At 44.6% G+C, this 22,755-nt stretch overlaps 2 protein-coding genes across 2 annotated transcripts in view; one reads left to right on the top strand and one right to left on the bottom strand.

Moving 5' to 3' along the window:
- Nucleotides 1-22,755, top strand: part of LOC149301485 (uncharacterized) — a 251,973-nt gene that overhangs the window by 48,887 nt on the left and 180,331 nt on the right. The window lies entirely within an intron of this gene.
- LOC149301486 (uncharacterized) lies at nt 13,381-17,698 on the bottom strand. Its single transcript, XM_089484293.1, has 2 exons — nt 17,650-17,698; nt 13,381-14,849 (listed from the first exon to the last, which is right to left on the bottom strand). Exons 1-2 carry the CDS (start codon nt 17,696-17,698, stop codon nt 13,444-13,446), a joined length of 1,455 nt encoding a protein of 484 aa, XP_089340419.1. The 3' UTR covers nt 13,381-13,443.

Below are 22,755 nucleotides of genomic sequence, written 5' to 3' on the forward strand. Positions count from 1 at the left end.
GGCCTAAGCAAGCTTAGGTAGGAAAAGAAACATTAGAGAAAAGGGAATTTTTGTGTTGCCCTTTCCTCTCTTCATAGACATTGTTCATAATTGCTAAATGGAAGCCCTTAATATGTCTGAAAACCAGGGCCTGAGCCAGTTCTCACCAGTTCAGTTCTTAAAATCTGTCAGGTTGGTGGCTGCCTCCCAATCCCCAAGGCCCCTCTCTTGACCCTTCTCAGAGGTCCCTTCCTGTCCACACAGAGCTAGGCGATGCTGGCTTTGCTCCTGCCTTCCTCTCCTGGCTCCCAGAGGCCTGGTCCCCTTCCCTTTCTCCCTCGCTCTCCAACCTTCCCTCTTGCCCGTCTGCACTGCTTTACCATTTCTCCTTCAGCATCTTTTTCCTGCCTTTCTGTTTTTCCCATTCCCTCCATCTCTCTATCACAGACAGAAACACAAAAGGGACACTCTGATGCACAAAAGTGACACTCTGAGTCCCATTTGTTCAGAAAGGCAGGATAATCAATATACAAGTAAGTCATTGGGAAAGGAAGAGCAAGGGGGCTGGGACCTGGACTCCAATTTTGGTGAGGGTCAAGTGCCAGCCTTAAGGCATCTATAAGACAGGGATGGCCTAATGTTGGGGATGGGGGGGGGTCACACTGGCCCACAGGGGATCTCAGGAGCAACCTAACATTGTGTTGTCTGGGGGTGAAATGAAATACTATTTTGCTCCTCAATATCCCACAGCATCCTTTTGGGGAAACAGAGGCCATTTTGCCACTATTAGGTTCTCTCTGAGCCATTGTAGGGCCAAGGGAGGCCTTTTCCCCAAGAAGACTCTCCTGAGCCTGAAAAGCCTGGAAGAAGGGCCAAAAAAGCCAGGAGACTTAGGTCCTTTCCAGAAGGGCACCCTAGGCACCTCTTTCAGATGCCCGCAACCCTAGTACGTACACAGTACGTACAAAATGGTGGCACCCATTCTACATGTAGATGGTGGCGCCCATTAGGACGTCACGATCGCGCTGCCTCCAAATGGAGCGGCATGGAAGTGACATCCTGGCGTCGCGATGGGCGCTTGTGGAGCCCTTTCCGCAGTGTAGGAAGGAACTCCGTTTCGGAGCTCCTTCCTTCATGTGTGTCGCTGGCGCAGCCTTTAGACAGCTGCGGCAGTGATACAAAACAGAAAGGGGCCGAGCGGCCCCTTTCTTCTTTCCCTGCCGCTGTTGGGGTGTCCTTGGGGCTTGAAGCCCCAAGGAAACCCTTTCTAGGCCGCGGCCTGGAAAAGCGGTGGATTGGGGCCTCAGGGCTGCCGCTGTGGCAGCTGAGGCCCTGATCTGTTGATGAAAGGGCCGGGTACAGGCCACACCAAAGGGGCGGTCTGTAAACAGCCCTACTCAGGGATGTGCTGAGGAGCATTTGGGGGTGAAAAGCATTTATCTCCATAGTTCCTTCCCACAGAATCCTAGAATTGGCAGTTTAGAATGGGATATTTAGAATCCTTAGAAAGCGGAGAGCAATAGTGCCTCACCAAACTACAAATTCCAAGATTACATAGGATATTGTTATGACAATTAAACTATGTGTGAAAGCGGTTTAGGACTCATAGTAGACCACAAGTTGAACATGAGGCAGCTAAAAAGGTCAATATGATCCTAGGCTTTATCAATAAAAGTATAGTGTCTAGATCAAGAGAAGTAATAGCGCCACTCTATTCTGCTTTGGTCAGGCCTCAGTTGAAATAACCCTGTGTCTAGTTCTTGGCACCACAATTCAAAAAGGATGTTGAGAATCTGGAGAGTATCCAAAGAAGGGCAACCAAAAAGGTGAAGGAACTGAAAACCATCAAGCACTATGAGAAGTGGCTTAGGAGCTGGCTATGTTTATCCAGGGGAAGAGAAGGTTAAGAGTGGATATAACAGCCCTGTTCAAATTTTGAAGAGATGTCACATTGATGGATCAAGCTTGCTTTCTCCTGTTCCAGAGAAAAGGAGAGGAACAGTGGATGCAGCCACAGGGAAAGAGATGCCACCTAAAGATTAGGAGGAACTTCATGACAGTAAGGGCTGTTCGAGAGTACAATATACTCCCTCAGAGCATGGTGGAGTATCATTATTGTTATTATTGGCCTGGTACAAATGGGCGCTTTGTGGCATGGTGGCGGTGATTTTAGGGTTTGGGAGCGCGCAGTAACCGCACGGTCTCAAAGCCTAATACTTACGGGCAGCACAGTCTTGATGCAGCGCCATCCATACGGCGCACGCATCCATGACATGTCTTGTGTGACGCGTCCAAACAGCACGGCGCATAAGACATATCACCGTGACGTCCCAGGGTGCAAATGGCGCCTTCGTGGCATCACAGAAAGGAGCTCCATTTCTGAGCTCCTTTTGGCTGCAGATCGTTCTTGCGGCCATGGGGTTGCTGCGGCAATGATCCGGAGGAGAAAGGGACAGCCTCTGGCCACCCCTTTCTTCTAATCTGTACTGAGCCATTGTTATTGTTATTAAGATTTATTTCTAAAGCGTTCCTTCTTTGGAGATCTTTAAACAAAGGCTGGATGACTATCTGTTGGGGGTGCTTTGAATGTGTATTCCTGCATGGCCAGGGTTTTAACTGGATGGCCTTGTTGTCTATTCCAACTCTATGATTCCATAATTCTAAAGTGGAAACATAGCACCATGACAATGTAGTATGAAAGGACCCTCAGTCTTCACAGGAAGGGCAGTGGAGTCAAGTTCCTTACCCACAGAGGCCACATTCTCATAATTCGCCATCATAACATCGCTGTACAGAAGTCTCTGCTTCTTTGTCAAGAGTTTCCATTCATCCTCGGTGAAATATACTGCCACATCTGCAAAAGTCACCTGCAATAGAAAATAGCCCTCATCCAGAGAGTGACTAATAAAAGGGGAGGAAAGCACATGGTGCATCCCAAATATTATTTCATTACTTCAGAATTCAGCCCAGGAAACAAACTTTAAATAATGTTAGCAAGCAAAAAGCTACTGCCTTTGAAATCCAGTTTGTCTCGAATCCTTTGTGAGGCTACAAGCTCCTCTGTTTGGAAGAAGAAACTGAATTTCTCAGGCAGCCTCCATGCTTTTGCAAGGAAAACTTGTAGGCATCGATAAGGCGTTGACATGCCAATGCTGTCCCAATTTTAAAACTTTTGTTGGAGGTAGCAACCTCAAATAGTACAGGTCCCATCCATTGGCCTTCTCTTTATCATTCTCGTGTGAAGCCTAAAATGTGGTATATTCACATCCATATAACATATCAGATATCATAGTTTTGTGGATTTGGGATGATACTGCTATATGACCAACATGGCTCCCCCTGGATATGTCAATTGCATGTGTGTGTGTGTGTGTGTGTGTAGGATAAAATCTGGGAAGCAAAGCTCTGAATTTCTGACATTCTCTGGGTGTCCATAAGAAGGTCTTTTCACATCCATTTCCTCCTGGATTCACCCCACTCCATTTTTTTCCAGGCCCCCCAGCTCTCTCTCCCCTCCAAGGGACTGACTGGGTCTGTGGCCTTCAAGTATGGCCTCCTTTGGAGGAAATGGTGAGCTAACAGAGAGGGCTGGAAACAAACTCTGCCAGAGTTGGAGAACCATAGTGGCTGCATTACTGGCTCTGGTCAAAGGTGGGGCAGCCCTTGTGGAGGGCGAGGAATGCCTGGAAAGGTGGAGGGCGAGGAATGCCTGGAAAAGACAACCCAGCCCCACCATCACCAGACACATGGAGGTTAGGAGTCAGGTACTCTGCCTTCCTTGAGGCCATTTCAGTAGCAAGAGCCCACAGAGTGAGAGTCCAAAAGGACAGGGGGCTACCCGGGTCTCGGACATTTCCTATCCCTTCTTGTTCCTCCCAGGAATGGTCTTGTGCAGTTGCTTGCATGGCCAGAGGAATGTAGCCCATAGCAATGTGCTGTGGCTGGGAAGACCCGTTTTCGTTCCACTGACCACTGGGGCTGAGCTCTGAGGGGGTGAGAGGAGAGGGTCAGGGGGCTGTTGCCAGAGGAAGGGGCACAGGCCAGGTTCAATGCTGCAATATCTTTCACACACTTGGTCTCAAGGGTGCTGCAAAATCCCTCTGCACACAATCACTACATCTTATAAGTATAACCCACCCAATCCTATTTGATTCACTATTATTCAGTCTGAACCATCAAATGATTTTCATTACCATGATAAGGGCCTGAATCATACTGTTAGCCTCAGCCCAAGAAGACCTATTGATCCTATAGGATTTACAACCATGTGTGGAATAAGCTGAGTTTCACAAGTATTGCGATTTCACATAAGCAAAACTGCCTCTGGTCCTCACCAGAGTAGACCCACTGAATCAGCTGAATTTACCTATCTGTTGAAGAATCGTTTAGTAGTTGATTGAAAGGGTCTATTCTAGCTCGATATACACAATATATCATATATAAACCAAAGATAAGATATAAACAAAATAACTTAGGCTATGGCTGGGATATTGAGGATAGATTAAGATATTGACTATCCCAAAACATATACTACATTTAGCCACCAAAAAATAATAGTGCATTTATCCATTTGTTGCCAAATTTCAGTGGCAAATGTCATATTTAAAAAACAGTTCTGGAGAACACTGTGGGCTTGATGGCCACAGTTCAGATCCAGAGACGTTCCCCCATATCCCCCAACATTTCACAGATGGGAAAAGAAAGACACATGTGGACAAACAACACCAGAAGGTGGTCAAGATGGCCAAAGATGTTTATGAGGAAGGTCACAAAAGCGGGGAAGGGCACAGCAGTTTGCTTTTGCCTCAGACTCCTAGCAAGGACAAGTCCCTGCTCCCTTCTTTCCTCTTCTTTCCCCACTTTTGAGTTGATGGGGTTCAAAATCCTTGGTACTCATTTTGTAGGAACTGAAGTGAGCTGAAGACAAAGGGGAAAGTGGGAGGAGGAGAACAAAACCAGGACATTTTTGAAAGCCCCTGAAAAAGTGGGGTGACAGAGGATTTACCAGGACTGTCTCTGCCAAATTGGGAGAGTATGTTCTCCACTTGCTTTCATGAGCTGGCCCAGCAGTGAAACACATGACACTAATACCCAGGATGGGGACTCACCAAAGAGTTGTTGTACCTCCGCAGCCTCCTTCTCTTGGAGCCCAACCCCCTCTGCTTGGCCTCTCTGTCAGCCATCAGGTGGTCCTGGTGGCCCTGCACTTGGTCACTTCCAGAAAGAGAGGCCCAAAGCTGTGTACAAGGAGGTCGAGATGAAGTTCCTGAGAAAAGGGACCAGGGTTAGGATTGGCTTGGCAAGAAACCCTGCAGCACTCAAAGACACAGAGAACAGAATCCTGCTGATGACATATGCAGGTGACATATACCTCCTTTGGGCCAATACAGAGGAGGGCATCCCCTTCCTCCCTCCCTCTGCACCAAAGAAAGCCCCCTGGACCTAGCATAGATTCACTGCAGCTCCCCTACACAACAGATACTCCATGCCTTATTAGAGTGGTGGGGGATTAGGGGATGGGGAATTGGAGAGGGCCCTGGTTATGTACCCTTAGCTAGATGTGAAATGAGTACATCATAAATAAATAAATAAATAAATAAATAAATAAATAAATAAATAATCTGCTGAAACCTCCAGAGTTCCCCAGTGCTTTTCCCATCATCAGCCCTTTTCCCAAGAAGGCTGCATCTGCACTATAGAAATAAGGCACTTTGGCACCACTTTAAACACTCAGTGCTATGGAATCCTGGGATTTTACATTCTCTGCCAGAGAGCTCTAGTGCCACAACAAGCAACAAACCCCAAGATTCCACAAAATGGAGCCAGAAGTGTTAAAGCAGTTTCAAACTGGATTATTTCTTCAGTACAGATACAGCCTGAGTCAGATGTAAAAGGGTAGAAGCACCCAAGTCTTGTTTCATTCTTGGTAATCTGAGTTATTCTGGTCTGTCTCCTTCCTTCTTCCCTGAAAATCTATTAATAAGGAAACTGGGGAGACTTTTAAAACCTCCCAAAGGAGCTCCTTTTGGCTTTTTTTGGGGGGACAATCCTCCTCTTAGAAGCCAAAGACCGATGTTTGTGAAGAATCAGAATAAGGCTTGTATTAAAACTATCCTCCCCATTTCTGATCCCTTTTAAAACCCATGTTCCTCAGAAGGATCAGAGCTGTGTAATACGAAAACCCTCTCAGAAAAGAGACACAAAAGACCCACAAAGAGACACACTTCCTTCCTTTTGGCCCAAGGAACCTGGCCTCCTTCTGACTCTGGAGCCTCAGGAGAGAAAGAGAAGCCTCTGTTCAACTGAGGCCTCAGAGAAAGTTCCGGAACATTATTCCCAACAGTCACAAGCAGCACAAAATGGCCACCTCCACCTTAGCGCTTGGCAGTTGGAGGCCTCAGCACAGCAGTGAAGCCTACCGCTTCCAGGCCTTGTCCCTCTGTTCGTTCGTTCGTTCGTTCGTTCGTTCGTGTGCTCTCTCTCTCTCTCTCTCTCTCTCTCTCTCTCTCTCTCTCTCTCCCCTCCTCATTCACTCTTCCTTGCGCAGAGCTAAATAGAGAGGCAGAAGGTCCTCCCCTTCTTCATTCTGGCCAATGGGGTCAGAGGAGCTGGAAGACCCCGCCCCCTGCCCCACCCTCACAGGCTCCTCCTGCAGTTAATATGGAAGAAGGCAGGAGGGACTGAGGGACCCTTGAGCCCCAGCCACACGGACACTGGCCAAAGGCACACATTCCCAAAGCCTAAGACCCTTGAGATGGCAGCCCTATGCAGGGCAGGACCCTCCTCTCTCTGGCCATGTGGATGCTGGGAGATCCAGTCCAGGGAATGCACTGTAAATCCCATTGGCAAGAGAAAAGGCTACTACTGCCTTTCAGATCCAGTTTGCCCCAAATTCTTTATGGGGCCAGAAACCCCTTTGTTAGGAAGCGAACCCCAAATATCTCAGGAAGGCCCTATATCTCCCAAGGCCCCCTCCCTCCAGGACCCCCTTCCTCTCTTCCGCTCAGTCTCTCTCTCTCCCCTGAAGGCCTCAAACTGCCAATTGTGATACAAACGTCTCCCCCAAATGGTAGTTCATTGTTTTGTAAATAGGAATTCATCTTGTCCAAATCTTCTTCTCTTGGTTATACAATTTCCCATAAAACTTATGAAAGGCCTTTTTTGTTTTGCTTTGTTCTGTGACCATCCTCTTACCGACTTGAATCTCCGTTATCATCTTCCTTCCTTTCTTTTCCCTAAGTTTATAAGATAACCACTTCCCCGGTTTATTAGACTGTTGGAAATTATTTAATTTGAGATGTTTAAGCTTGTTCTCCATCTCTTCAATTAGCATAATAGAGAGTTGTTTTTGTAGGAGTTTAATCTCTTTATTTGTCTTTACATCAGTTGGGTTTTTTTGGAGAGCCTCTTCCTTCTCCTTCAGCTCTTCTTGAATTTTGTGAGTCTTTTCTTGGCTTTTTCTATTGTATTCCACATTAAGTTTTATTTAAAAACCTCTTAACATGGCTTTCGACGCTTCCCAATTTGTTATATGATCAGTGTCTCTCCCCACGTTTTCTTCAAAATACCATTTAAGAGTCTGTTTTGCTTTGTCTATGTTTTTATGAAATTGTAGTAGTTTTTCATTCAGTGACCAATTAAATGACGTTTTAGCTTTCTTAACTTTCATGGTTATAGGATTTTGGTAAAATTTCCATTTCCAAAATTTGCACAGCTAATGTTTTAGTAGCTAAAAGAAAGTCAGTCCTAGAAAAAGTCTTATGTCTGTCAGAAAAAAGGTGTAATCTTTGCCCCCCCAATAGAGATGTCTCCAAACATCTACTAGTTCTTGATTTTCCATCAGTTTGAAAAAGGACATAAGGAGCTTTCCTTGGTTCTTTTTCCTGGCTTTACTACAAGATCTGTCCAGTAAAAGGTTAATTACAGTGTTCCAGTCCCCCATAATTATTATTTCTGTGTAATCTAAGTCTGTCATTAAATTATATATTGATTGAAAAGAATTATCTTTTTCCCCTGGGGGACGTATATTGCAACCAATAATAGTTTGTTCCCTTGGAGGTTCACTTCAACCCCAAGATAATGGCCATTTACATCATTGAACACTTCCTTTGCTGTAATAGTCTCTTTTACATACATCACAACCCCTTTTTACTTTTGTTGACTCCCTAATTTCTTGTTCTTTAATAATCTAATATCCTTTTGCCTTAATTGGGTTTCTTGTAAATAGACAACATCTTTCTTAAGTTTCCCTAAATAGTGATATATTTTCTCTTTATAGGTGAGTTTATTCCTTTTATATCTCATGATAAAATGTCTGTATTCAGATTTGGCTATCTCTTGGGGTTTCTAGTTTCCCTTCTTTTCCCCTTTATTAGGTTCTAATATTTTCATATTTACCTTTAACTCTTCTTCTATTCGTTCTCCCTCCTCTGTCGCATTCCTCTCATCATCATCTTTTATTTCTTCTTCTAGATTTGGATTAACGTCCTGTTCATCTTCTTCACTGTCAATCTGTCCTGGTTCCGTGTAATCGTCCAGATTCCCATTTTGTCCATTGTTTTGGTCTATATCATCACTCCTTTTGTCATTTCTTCTTCCAGGTCCATTTTCAATCCTCTTGCCATATTTAATCCAGAAATCTTTTGCTTTTTGAACCGTGTTCAGTTTGAACCATTTTTGGTTCCACTTTACTGAGATTCCCTCCAGCTTTTCCCATTTATAAAGAATTTTATATTTATTCAGGTTCATTGTTATGAATTTGTAATTCCCCCTTTTTTGAAGAACTCTTTTTGGGATGTCTTTAAAGATTTTTATCGCACAACCTTCTATTTCCAAAGGGCTTTCGTAGCTCAATAATAAAAGTTCATTCCGTATTGTTTTCCTCACAAGAGAAATAACAATGTCCCTGGGCAGGCTTTTGTCTTTTGCAATCTGAGAGTTAATCCTGAAAGTTTTGTTGACATCGTTAATGAAATCCTGATAGGGGATCTCCATATAATCAGCTAACGCTGGAACAAGATATTCATAGAGGTTTTCATGTTGGATTTCCTTTAGTCCTCTTATTTTCAATGAGCTTTCCCTTTGCTTTAAATCATCCAATGCTTTAGCATCAGTTGCATTTCCTGTTGTTGAATTAAAAAAGCAGATTTTTCTTCTGATATTTGAGACTTTTCTTCCAATTTGTCAATTCTTGTGGTAACTTGACTCATTTCTTTAGCGACTACCTCCAGAGATAGTTTGATTTCTCTTAATTCTGTCTTCAATTCAGATTTCACGTCCTGTTTCAGTTCTCTCCTTAAACTATGAGTCTATGATTCTGAGATCACAATGGGACAGTCTCAATGCTTCTGGTAAGGATCACAACAGTCCTGTCTCAATCCTTCAGGTAAAGAGCCTGAACTCATAATAGTCCTGTCACAATCTTTCAGGAAAGGCACCTCAGGCTGAGATCACAATGGGACAGTCTCAATGCTTCAGGCAAGGATCATAACCCTGAGGTCGCTATGGGCCTGGTTCAATCCTTCAGGTAAGGAACACCTGCCTGAAGTGAATAAGCCCATCTTAATCCTTCAGGGAAGGAACATCAGCCTGAAGTCACAATGAGTTAGTGTCACTCCTTCAGATAAGGAGCATCACTCTGAGATCACAATGGGCCAGTCTCATTTGTTCAGGTAAGGAGGACCAACCTGAAGTCACAATGGGCCCATCTCAATCTCTCAGGCAACAAGAATCAGCCTGAGGTCACAATGAGCCATTCCCAGTCTTTCAGGAAAGAAGCATCAGCCTGAAGTCACAATAGTACTTTCTCAATCCATCAGGAAAGGAGCAACAGCCTGAAGTCACACTGCACCAGTCTCGATCTTTCGGGCATTGAGCGTCAACCCGAGGTCATAATGGACCAGTATCAATCCACCAGGTCTGGAGTGATAAGTGTCCCATCTTATTCCTGCAGGTAAAGAGAACCAGCCTTAAATCATAATAGTCCCATCTCAGTCTTTCAGGCAAGGAACTTCAGGGTGAGATCACAACAGTCCTGTCTCAATCCTTCAGGTAAGGAGCAGCAGACTGAGGTCACAATGGGACAGTCTCAATCTCTCAGGCAAGGGCCATCAGCCTGAAGTTGCAATGTGAGATCTAGAGTCAGTCCTGTGCTCAAAAAATCAAACTCATTTGAAACAAAAGAAGCTTTATTAATGAATCTAGGCAGAAACATCCATTAACACCTTTTTGCAAAGTCTGAAGTCCAAAGGAACTTGCTCAACTAGCCAGCCCCCAATTCCCAAGCTACAGCAACACAAGCGGAGGTTTCATAGATACCAAGGTTGTCTATCCTTCCCTTCCCTTCTCCCAGACAGTCGCACCGTGAAGAGCGCTGTTCTGTCTTTCGAAAATTTCCCACACATGCTTTCTATAACCCATCACTCTACACTACCTACTATGAACGACAACTATAACTCCTACGTTAACTATAATAATGAAATCCTAATATTTTTACCCTTTATGAAAGAACCCTTATACCCTGTTTCTGACACACAATGGGCCAGTCCCAATCCTTCAGGTATACAGCACCAGTCTGAAGTGACAATTCTCCCGTCTCAACCTTTCAGGCAAGGAACATCAGCCTGAGGTTGCAATGGGCCAGTCTCAATCCTTCAGGTAAAGAGCACCACCCTGAAGTCACAATAGTACCGTCTCAATCCTCCATCCAAGGAGCATCAGACTGAAGTCGAAATGGGCCCGTCTCAATCTCTCAGGCAACAAGAATCAGCCTGAGATCACAATGGGCCAGTCCCAGTGTTTCAGGCAAGAAGCATCAGCCTCAGGTTGAAATGGTCATGTCTCAAACCTTCAGGTAAGCAGCATTAGCCTAAATTCACAATGGTCCCATCTCATTGCTGCAGGCAAGGAGCACCAGCCTGAGGTCGCAATGGGCCAGTCTCATTCAGGGAAGGAGCACCAGCCTGAAGTCAAAATATGTCACAAATCCCTTTATTCATGCATTTATTCATTTGAAATGAAATACTGTTACAGGTATGCAACCTGTCCATCTCCTACTGATGCAGTGACTAAGGATGGCATTTCTCCTCTGAATGCCTGTCTTAATGCAGTAATGAACTGGATGAGGGAAAACAAACTCAAATGGAATCCAAGTGGTACTTGTAATGGAGACCCCTAATCCAGGAATGGAGTTATGTCAGCCAGTTCTGGATGGGTTCACACTTCCCCTGAAAGACTCTGTCCGCAGTTTGGGAGTGCTCCTGGATTCATCACTTCATCTGACGGCTCAGGTGGATGCAAAGGTCAGGAGCACTTGTTATCAGCTTCGGCTGATATGCCAACTGCGCCGCTTCCTGGAGCAGGGAGACCTTGAAACAGTAGTACATGCGCTGGTCACCTCTTGGCTCGACTTCTGTAATGCACTCTACCTGGGGCTACCCTTGTGCCAAGTTCATAAACTTCAATTGGCACAGAATATGGCAGTCAGATTGGTTATGGGCATTTCTAGTCAATCTTTAGTTTAGTTATATGTTCTCTTATTTCTTTCTTTATTCTTAATTTGTTATACTTTATTCTAAAGAAACGTTTAAAAAATAGCTTTTTAGCGGTTGATTAATATTCTTATAATTGGGAGGAGGGTTGAGGGTTTCGGGGTCTTAATAGTAATTCTTAAACTGTATGTTATTTTATTACTGTACTCTGCTTTGATTCCTTTGAGAAAAGGCAGAATATAAATTATTATTATTATTATTATTATTATTATTATTATTACATCCCTTCAAGGGGGTCCAAGGCCCTTTCAGTATGCTCCCAGAACTTGGGGGGGGGGGTGTTTCTGGGGCTGTGGGTCTCTCTGTTGGTCCTCCTCTGCAGGGTTGTTGTGAAGGAAAAGGTAATTATTTGAGGGGGGAGCCCAATCTGGATCCTGTGGGCCTCTAAGCCTAGTTCCCAGGTTGCCAGGGAATTGCTAGAGCTTTGAGATCCCTCTGTCTCCTTCCTCTTGGCTTTGGCCTAGATTTTGGCTCTTCTCTCCCTCCCCCAGAGCCCCCTCCCCCCAGGACTCCAGAGAAAACTTCTCCCCCCCCATTTTTTTTGTTTCCAATGCTATTGAACCCTATCCTGTGTGATGCTTTCTATTTGGCACAAAACCCTTCCCCAAATGTGGCATCAGAAGGGAGGGTCTCTCCTCTGCCCCACTTTCCAGGAGGGAAGGGGCTCCTCAAAGCCCTTTTTACCTTTGGATCTCCTCTCATCCATGGTCATGTCTCTCTCCAAGGGTCCCCCCTGCTCTCTCTTCTCATAATAACTCCCCAAGTACCTGGTACCCAAGGAATCCCCCAAGGAGGGGGCAGGGAAGGAAAGAGGGAGAGGAGGCCTGCCTTTCTCTTGGGGGAGAAGAGGGGCTTCCTTCCTTCTTATAACAGCCCAAGGGCCCCCCAGAAGACCCTGCAGCCATTCCTCTGAAAGAACGAGGGCTCTCCTCACATCCCTCCCTCCTCAGAACAGACTGTGAGGGCAGCCATTGCTTCAGGGACTGAGACTGTGCATGCCCATATGGCCCCAAAGGCCCCTCCTCAGCATGTGCAGGGATTGCCAGGGCCTAGATGCTGCTGCCTATTCCGCTGGTGGCCTTTGCGGGAAAGTAAGGTATGCGCCGGGAGTTCAGCGGCCTCCCCTTCCTTCCCTCCTTTCTTTCTTTGAGGAGACCACAATGGAGGCCAAGGTGCAGAGCTGGACTCAGGAGGGAAAGCCAGGAAAGAAAGGCTCTAGTTTTGAAATATAGCTCTCTCTGTGTATCCTGTATGTTTGTGTGTTTCTGTGCACATATGTGTGTGTGTGCCCCTTCTGTTCTTATGTCTGGGAATGGAGCTGAGGACTGAGGAGAGAAGAAAGGTTCAATTTTGGGCAAATTCAGAACTTCTGCGCATCAAAGAGTCCAGTGTGTTGAAATAGCAAAGAACTTTATTGAGAACACACAGAAACCCAGTGTTTAAGCCAGAACTGCCCACTCCAATACAAACAATATATTAGAACCCCAAACGTTCAACATCACCCTCTTCCAAACCTAGCCACACCCCCAATTCCCACAGTCTATGCCCCACAGGTAACAAGGCCCCTTTGCCATTCCCACAAACTAGCCCTTTCTGTTAATACCCCAAAATTTTCTTCAGACAACATCTCACACTTTTCAAAAGATACCATTCCCATTCTATCCAGCTGCAACAAATCCCACCCCTCATCTACCTAACCTATACCACAATCCACAATCTACGACAAATATACAACCCAAAGCAATTACCTATACTATTACCAATTAAAACTTAAACTTAACAAAATATGACTTTAAAACATAAACAGACATATGGACAGACAAACCTAATAAACAAAATCATAAGGGCTTTTTCTTATTACCACAGGATTAAAAATATATTCTTTGTATTCCTTCTTGACAAATATAAGGTTAGTTCAATACTGGGATTTCTGTAGCTTCTCCCCTGTGTGGCCTCTCTCATGTTTCACTTGGGCTGACTTCTCAGAAAAGCATTTCCCACAATGCTGGCATTTGTATGGTTTCTCTCCTGTGTGGACTCTCTGATGTGTCACTATGTTTGACTTTGAAGAAAAACATGTCCCACAATGCTGGCATTTGTATGGCTTCTCTCCTGTGTGGATTCTCTGATGTTTCACTAGGTCTGATTTAGAAGAAAAACATTTCCCACAATGCTGGCATTTGTATGGCTTCTCTCCTGTGTGGACTCTCTGATGTCTCACTAGGTCTGACCTAGAAGAAAAACCTTTCCCACAATGCTGGCATTTGTATGGCTTCTCTCCTGTGTGGACTCTCTGATGTCTCACTAGGTCTGACCTAGAAGAAAAACCTTTCCCACAATGCTGGCATTTGTATGGCTTCTCTCCTGTGTGGACTCTCTGATGTCTCACTAGGTTTGACTTCTGAGAAAAACCTTTCCCACAATGCTGGCATTTGTATGGCTTCTCTCCCGTGTGGACTCTCTGATGTGTCACTAGGACTGACTTTGAAGAAAAACCTTTCCCACAATGCTGGCATTTGTATGGCTTCTCTCCAGTATGGACTCTCTGATGTGTCACTAGGTCTGACTTCGAAGAAAAACCTTTCCCACAATGCTGGCATATGTATGGCTTCTCTCCAGGATGGATTCTCTGATGTGTCACTAGGTCTGACTTCGAAGAAAAACCTTTCCCACAATGCTGGCATTTGTATGGTTTCTCTCCTGTGTGGACTCTCTGATGTCTCACTAGGTCTGACCTAGAAGAAAAACCTTTCCCACAATGCTGGCATTTGTATGGCTTCTCTCCAGTATGGACTCTCTGATGTGTCACTAGGTCTGACTTCGAAGAAAAACCTTTCCCACAATGCTGGCATTTGTATGGTTTCTCTCCTGTGTGGACTCTCTGATGTCTCACTAGGTCTGACCTAGAAGAAAAACCTTTCCCACAATGCTGGCATTTATATGGCTTCCCTCCTGTGTGGACACTCTGGTGTGTCACTATGTGTGACTGCTGAGAAAAACAGTTCCCACAATGCTGGCATTTGTATGGCTTCTCTCCTGTGTGGACTCTCTGATGTGTCACTAGGACTGACCTCCGAGAAAAACATTTCCCACAATGCTGGCATTTGAATGGCTTCTCTCCTGTGTGGACTCTCTGATGTTTCACTAGGTTTGACTTCCAAGAAAAACATTTCCCACAATGCTGGCATTTGTATGCCTTCTGTCCGGTCTGGACTCTTCGATGCATGACAAGGATTGACTTGTAAGTAAAATGTTTCCCACAATGCTGGCATTTATGTGACTTCTTTCCTGTGTGGACTCTCTCATGACTCAGATGTTTTTCTGTAAAGAAGGACAATGACAGATGAGACTGAAAATCAGACTAAAGACAGGAGGGTGTTACCCCACAATTTAGACCTCATTAACCTCTCCTTATTTGAGATTAAATTAATAAATTTGCTGTGAGTAACCCAAGTATGACCCTGCTGCTTATGCTCTAAATCCATGGAATGATTGTATCCTTACTCATAGGAGCTAGCAAAGAAGAGACTGGATGGGGACTGCCTTGAGGGAATCAGTGGAAGCAGATAGTCAAAGGACTGTTGAAAAAATATTCCATGAAACATGTGCAAAAATACTTTGATTGACAGGTGGCATCATATCCTGTAAGGTTGCCATAGAGTCCTGAGTGAGAGCCCAAGGCATGATGCAAGCTAATTGTAGAGGTCACTTCATGCTGTTTGGCACCAGGAGATGACTCCCAACCAATACAGTATACAGCTCACATGCAGATTGGTGTGGATTGGACTGGAGTTCTGTGTACAAGAGATGGTGAAGTTCATGGAAGTCGGAGAGGAGAGCTTGCAAATATTTGTATTATTTTGTAACTCGAGATAGATAGATTTTTTTTTGTGTAAAAAGTGGTCAGTGCTTTGCCAATATCTATATCTGGATATTTGCTTCTGTACTCTGCTATGTTATTGTTGAGCTGCATCTGGGAGTGTCACCCTCAGATTGTGCTGTATATTGGCTTGTGAACACGATAGGAATTCAGAGCCAAGATGGATCTGAGAGCCAGTGTGCTAATCCTTTTTGTCTGATTTATTTGCTCCAAGCACCCATTGCATTCAATTTGGTTTCAGACCATTCTTCCCCCAGGACACATTCTAAGGTGATTTAAACCCTTTCGGACACTCGGTTTCTGCCTCCAAGCAACAATTACAGCATAAATATCTGCCCTGACTGGCTGTTGTTTGACTTCATTCCAATTACAGACAGACAGTCTATCGGTTTACATGGCTAAGCACCTCAATGCAGCCGCCAAACCCATTTGTCGCAGGAACTCCTGACTTCTCTTCCCATTTCGAACCCTCAGCAATTGGAATCAAGATCCACCTAGGTAAAGTATTACCATTATGAAAGTCTTACATCTCTTGATCACTCCCACCTGTTCTCTAGTTCTTGTGCGTGTTTTTGAACACTTACGTGTGTGTGTATGTGTGTGTGTGTGTGTGTGTATTATGCTTTTCCCCTCAATAAAAATTTTAAAAACTATTTCATATGCCTTTGGAGTTCTGTGTGCTTCCAGGTCTGGTATAGTTAAGCTGAATCCCAAGGTTGCTCTTGCCCCAACCAAACTTTATATCTCCTTTCAGCTAAGTACCAAATTCCCCTAAAAGCATAGCACTTGCGGGTGTCCTCCCCAGACTCCAACATTCTGGGTAACAAAGGGCCTCTTGAATCAACCATGGAACTAAGGAAGCTCAGGTAGGAAAAGAAACAACATTGCCATTGTTTTCTAAGCCATTGCAGGGCCAACAGAGGGATTCTACCCAAGAAGTCTCTCCAGAGTCTCAAAAGGCTTGAAGAGGGGCCAAAAAAGCCAGGAAACCTGGTCAGGGATGGGCTGAGGAGCATTTGGAGTCAAAAAGCATTTATCTCCATGGCTCCTTCCCACAAAATCCTAGAATTGACAGTTTAGGATAAGATTTTTAGAATCCTTAGAAAGTGGAGAGCAATAGTTCCTCACTAAACTACAAATTCCAAGATTTCACAGAAAGCTGCTACGACAAATTATGTGTGAAAGGGATCTAGGAGTCCTGGTAGACCACAACTTGAACCTGGGCCAACACTGTGATGCAGCAGCTAAAAAGGCCAATGTGGTCCTACGACACATCAATGTGAGTATAGTGTTATGGCAGGGGGTTGGACTGGATGGCTTTTCTAGTTTCTTTCAACTCTTTGATTCTGCGTTATAGATTAAGGGAAGTAATAGTGCAATGCTGTTCTACTTTGGTCAGACCCTCACTTGGAATACTGTGTCCATTTCTGGTCACCACAATTCAAAAAGGATGTTGAGAAGCTGGAGTTTATCCAAAGGAGAGCAATAAAAATGGTGAAGGGTTTGGAAACCATCAAGCCCTATGAGGAGTGGTTTAGGGATCTGGGAATGTTTAGCCTGGAGAAGAGAAGGTTAAGAGTGGATAGCCCTGTTCAAATATTTGAAGAGATACTGAGGATGGAGCAAGCTTGCTTTCTGCTGCTCTAGAGCAAAGGACATAGAACAATGGAAGCAAGCCACAGGAAAAGAGGTTCCACCAAAACATTAGGAGTAACTTCCTGACAGTAAGAGCTATTCAACAGTGGAATATACTCCCTCAGAGCATGGTGGCATCTCATTATTGTTTATTATTATTATTATTATTATTATTATTAATTTCTAAAGCGCTCCTTCTTGAAGGTCTTTAAAGGTCTTTGAAGGTCTTTAAAAAAAGGGAGCGATCAGGCAGACCCAGCAACATCAGGGGCTGCCTGAAGGACGAGACTTCTCCCTCCTTTAACTGTCACCTTGTATTTTGTATTGTATTACAATTTTTACTGTACACCGCTATGATCATTGCGGAATAGCGGTCTATAAATAAAACTTATTATTATTATTATTATTATTATTATTAGGTGGCCATCTGTTGGTGAGGCTTTCAATGTGTATTCCTGCATGGCAAGGGGTTGAACTAGATGGTCCTTGTTATCTGTTTAAAGTCTTTGATTCTATAATTCTAAAGTGGAATCATAGTGCCATGATAATGCAGAATGAAAGGGCCCTCAGTCTTCATAGTAAGGGCAATGAATTCAGCTTCCTTACCCACAGAGGCCACATTCTCGTAATTCTCCATCATCACATCCTTGTACATAAGTCTCTGCTTCTTCGTCAGCAGTTTCCATTCATCCTCAGTGAAATATACTGCCACTTCTGCAAAGGTCACCTGCAATAGAAAATAGCCCTCATCCAGAGAATGACTAATAAAAGGGGAGGGAGAAGCACATGATGCATCCCAAAAATTATTTGATCACCTCAGAATTTAGTCCAGGAAATAAACTTTAAATTCTGTCAGCAAGAAAAAAGCTACTGCCTTTCAGGTCCAGTTTGTCTCGAATTCTTTCAATGTAATATACAATATAATTTAGGCCATGGCTGGGATATTAATGATGGATTAGAATACTGACTATCCCAACAGGTATAGTACATTTAGCCTCCAAAGATTATAGTGCATTTAGACATTTGTTGGCAAATTTCAGAGGGGAATGTCATTTTTAAAAAGCAGTTCTTGGGAGCACTGTCGGCTTGAGGGCCACTGGGCCACCTCCAATTTAGATCCAGAGACATTCTCCCATATCCCCCAACATTTCACAGATGGAAAAAACAAGACATATGTGGACAAGCAACAGCAGAAAGTGGTGAAGATGGACAAAGATGTTTATGAAGAATATCACACAAGTGGGAAAGGGCACAACAGTTTGTTTTTGCCTTAGACTCCTAGCAAGGGCAAGTCCCTGCCCCCTTCTTTCTTCTCCAACCCCCACTTTTGAGTTGATGGGCTGCAAACTCCTTGGCAATCATTATGCAGAAATTGAAATGAGCTGAAGTATTGGGAAAGTGGGAGGAGAAGAGAGAAACCAGGACATTTTAAAAGCCCTCAAAATATTGGGATGACAGAGGATTAACCAGGACTGTCTCTGCCAAACTCAGACAGTACTTTATTTGCTTCCTTTCATAAATTGGCCCAGCAGTGATCCAGATGAAGCTAATAGAATAGTGACTCACCAAAGAGTTGTTGGACCTCGGTAGCCTCCTTCTCTTGGAGCCCATCTCCCTCCGGTTGGCCTCTGTGTTGGCCATCAGGTGGGCAGGGGTCCTGGTGATCCTGCACTTGGGTCACTTCCAGAAAGGGAGGCCCCAAAGCCGTGTACAAGAAGGCCGAGATGAAGGTCCTGAGAAAAGGGCCCAGGGTTAGGATTGGCTTGGCAAGAAACCCTGCAGCATTCAAGGAGACAGAGAACAGCATCCTGCTGGTGACACACGCCGATGAGATATGCCTCCGTTGGGCCAATGAGAGGTGGGCATTTGCTTCCTAGCCCGATTCCACACGGAGCAACACTGGAGCATAGAGGGTTCTGCTGGGTCAGGCTTTCTGGCCTAGTGGCCTCCCATTGGCCAAAGCAGTTGCCCTCCATCTTCCAGGGAGTTCCCAGGTCAAGCAGGGCAAGAAAGGAGCTCTCTCTTCTCTGGTTGACCCCCTTCCATGGGATCCAGCCCTCCTTCCAGGATCAGGGACGGGGGGGGGGGGGGGGCACCAGAGGATTGAGCTGATGTGAAGGGAACAACCAATTCCCATGACAGCCTTCTGCATGTAGAGAAGTCACAATTCTGAGAGTGTATCTGCCCATGTGGAGAGTGCCTATTTTCAACACTGTTGCCTGGCCATCTTGGCTTGGGAATGTCCTGTTCTAGCCACAAGTAGGACTAAATCTTAGCCTGTATCCAATCCTATACTTAGTCCTGATCAGAGTAGAATCACTCAGTCTCTTGGATTTACCTATAGATTGACTCATGTCAATTATGGGTTGAGTCGGTCTACGCTAGGTTTAACCAACAGGATTCAGGCCTCCTCAGACTTTAAATACCAATAAGTTGCAATAGAATGTAGAAACTATATATAAAGAATTATGCTTTGTATAAAATTCATTGTATGTACTTTAGTTTCAATAAAAATTATTTTAAAAAAAGATTTTAAAGGCAGGAATGTTAATTTTTCCATGCTGCATCATCATCACTGATGAGAATTTGATTTCTGTTTCATGCAGAGGAAGAGGAGGAGGAGGAGGAGGACCACCTTCTTTATGGAAAGAGCAGATCATTAAACAGAGAGTCTGTGAACATCTAGAAAGCAATGCCATAATCACATAAGGTCAATATTAGTTTCACAGAAATTAGTCATGCCTGACAAATCTAATCTCGATAGATGATCCTGGTAGATGAAGGGAATGCTATGGATGTAGTATATCTTGATTTCAGTAAGGCCTTGGTAGATGAAGGGAATGCTATGGATATAGTATACCTTGATTTCAGTAAGGTTCCCTATGTCATTCTTGCAAAGAAGCAATTTTGGGCTGCATCAATAGAAGTATAATGTCTAGATCAAAGGAAGTAACAGTGCCACTCTATTCTGCTCTGGTCAGGTCCCACCTGGAACATTTTGTCCAGTTCTGGGCACCACAATTCAAAAAGGATGTTGAGAAACTGGAGTGTGTCCAAAGGAGGGCAACTAAAGTGGTGCAGGATTTGGAAACCATGCCCAATGAGGAATGACTTAGGGAGCTGGGGATGTTTAGCCTGGAGAAGAGAAAGTTAACAGGTGATATGATAGTTCTATTTAAATTTTTGAAGGGATGTCATATTGAGGAGGGAGCAAGCTTGTTTTCTGCTGCTCCAGAGAACAGGACCCAGAACAATGGATGCAAGCTACAGAAAAAGAGATTCCACCTCAACATTAGGAGGAACTTCCTGACAGTAAGGGCTGTTCGACAGTGGAACACACTTCTTCCTTGGAGTGCAGTGGAGTCTGCGTCCTTTGAGGTCTTTAAGCAGAGGCTGGGTGGCCATCTGTCAGGGATGCTTTGATTGAGAGTTCCTGCATGGCAGAATGGGGTTGGACTGGATGGCCCTTGAGGTCTCTCCCAACTCTACGATTCTTTGATTCTATTATTTATATTCCAGGTGGAGAAACTCTGGCCCCTGGGCTGGATAAGACCTGTATTTCTTCAATGATCTGATCGATGGCCGCCCCCATTATGCCCCCTTCTCCATTTAGACACTGGTGAAAATAATCATTTCATTTTTACAAATGAGAAAAATCTCTGAGCTTAAGTACTGTGTTTATATTATTATTATTATTATTATTATTAATAATAATAATAATAATAATAATAATAATAAATTTATGTATATACCACCTTTCCGAAAAGATCAAAGCAGTTTACAAACTGACAATTACAAAATGTCTTGTTTGTGGGTGTCAGTCATACCAGGAGCATGAAATATGCCCCTCCTCCCTCTGCTTGCTAAAGCCACACAGAAATTGAGGCATGTACATTTGTGTGCATTGTTTCTGAATGGATCTATTGTCAAAATGACAATTTCTTCACATTTCCTTGTATATTTTTTCAAAAGATGCACACTGCTGAATATGTTGCACTTATACAACAAAAATCTATAAATGTATAGGATTATGAGTGAAACTAATATGTCACAAAGCTCTAGTAAACACCACATACACATACAGTCCCCATAAAAAGGACTCACTGGAGCATTGTGTCTGAGGTCTTGAAATCTCACTTCCACCTTCTGGGAAAACAATGCTGCTAGAGACTGAAATTGGGGCTTTATGCCTGCAAAGAATGGGCTCACTCTCTCAGCTGCAGCCCTTCCAAACAATCCTGGACTGAAACATTTAAACAAAGGTCCTCTTTCAGCTCCAGGAATAAAGACCTACTTTCAGTATAAAGACCCTTAATCCTGCAGCCCCAGAAAGGGCTCTCCTTCAGTCCTTTATGGCCGGAGCTTCCCTGGGTCAGAGGCCGTCTCCTCAGCTGTAGAGAAGGGTTGCTCTGAGTGCGAAGGAGGAGGAGGTCCAAGGGCTGAGGGAGGGAAGGCAATGGGGAAAAGGCCAGTGCCAATGGCCATGGAGGGCAGAAGGTGACAATGCCTAGGAAACTCCTCTGAGTCCCAGCCATTCTAGGAATGAGTGGCAGGAGTGAGTCCAGGGGGCTGAGGGGGTCTCCTTTCCCAAAGGGGGAGGCAAGGACCGGTGGACCCTCCCCAGCTAAGGCCCAAAGGGAGGGTCTCTTTCCCCACCTCTCTCTCCCAGCCCCCAAAGCCCAGCCTCCCCACTGGTTCTGAGTCCCCTGCCTCCCCTTCCTCAGACCCCCACAGACCCCTTCCTTCCTTCCATTCTTCCTTCCTTCTCCCCAAAGTGGAGGGCCAAAGGCAGAAAGGGAAAGTCTCAGGGACAGAAAGAGGAGCCTCTCAGTTCAACTGAGGAGGCCTCAGAGAAGGTTCCAGAACATTATTCCCCTCAGTCACAAGCAGCAGAAAATGGCTGCCAGAACACAAAACGGTTGCTTCTGTGCCAGTGTTTGGCAGATGGCAGTTTGAGGCCATCAGGGAACCCAAAATGGAGGATGAAAGGGCCCCAAAGTTGGAAGGGACACCAAACAGAGTTTCTGAACCTAAACAACACAGATAGGTTTTCCTGATGCTATTGAACCTGATCCCCTCCTTAATTACAATCAATAGTGAAAGATATTACTATTAATATTAACAGTGCCCATCGTCCACAACCCAGCTCAGGTCCTGACCGCTCAGGGAGGCCAGTCCAGCTGCAGGACTGGGACCATGTTAACAGCCCTGGCTCAGTGCTAGGGAATTCTGGGAAATGTAGTTTTGTGAAACATTGAGCCTTCTCTGTCAGAGAGCTCTGGGGCCACAAGAAACTCCATTTCCCAGGATTCCCTAGCACTGGGCCAGGGCAGTTAAAGTGCTCTCAAACTGGACTATTGCTGCCGTGTGTTTTGGACCTTTCTTGGCCACAAACTGTCCATAGCCTGCAATGCATCTCCTAATTCTGTTGGCAGTCCCTCCCTCCCAACACTTTCTCATTTACCCTCAAAACCAGCGCAAAGCTGGCAGATGGAAAGAGGTTTTAAAGCAGCATTTAAATCTGCCATATTTGCTTTTAAAAGACTAAATGTCCCAAATGCTATTATCAGTTTTGTAGCTATTATTACAGAAAGATGTAGAGCGCAAACTCCTCAAGTACCTTTATTTTCTGGAGTGAGATGGGCTTTTCCAACTGACTCACTTTGATGATCTCCGGTGGTCCAAGCAGCCAAACCGCGGCCCTGTAATAAT

This window comes from Sceloporus occidentalis, unplaced genomic scaffold, assembly GCF_023333645.1.
Source record: "Sceloporus occidentalis isolate IW3139 unplaced genomic scaffold, rSceOcc1.0.p SCAF_21, whole genome shotgun sequence".
NCBI lineage: Eukaryota > Metazoa > Chordata > Lepidosauria > Squamata > Phrynosomatidae > Sceloporus > Sceloporus occidentalis.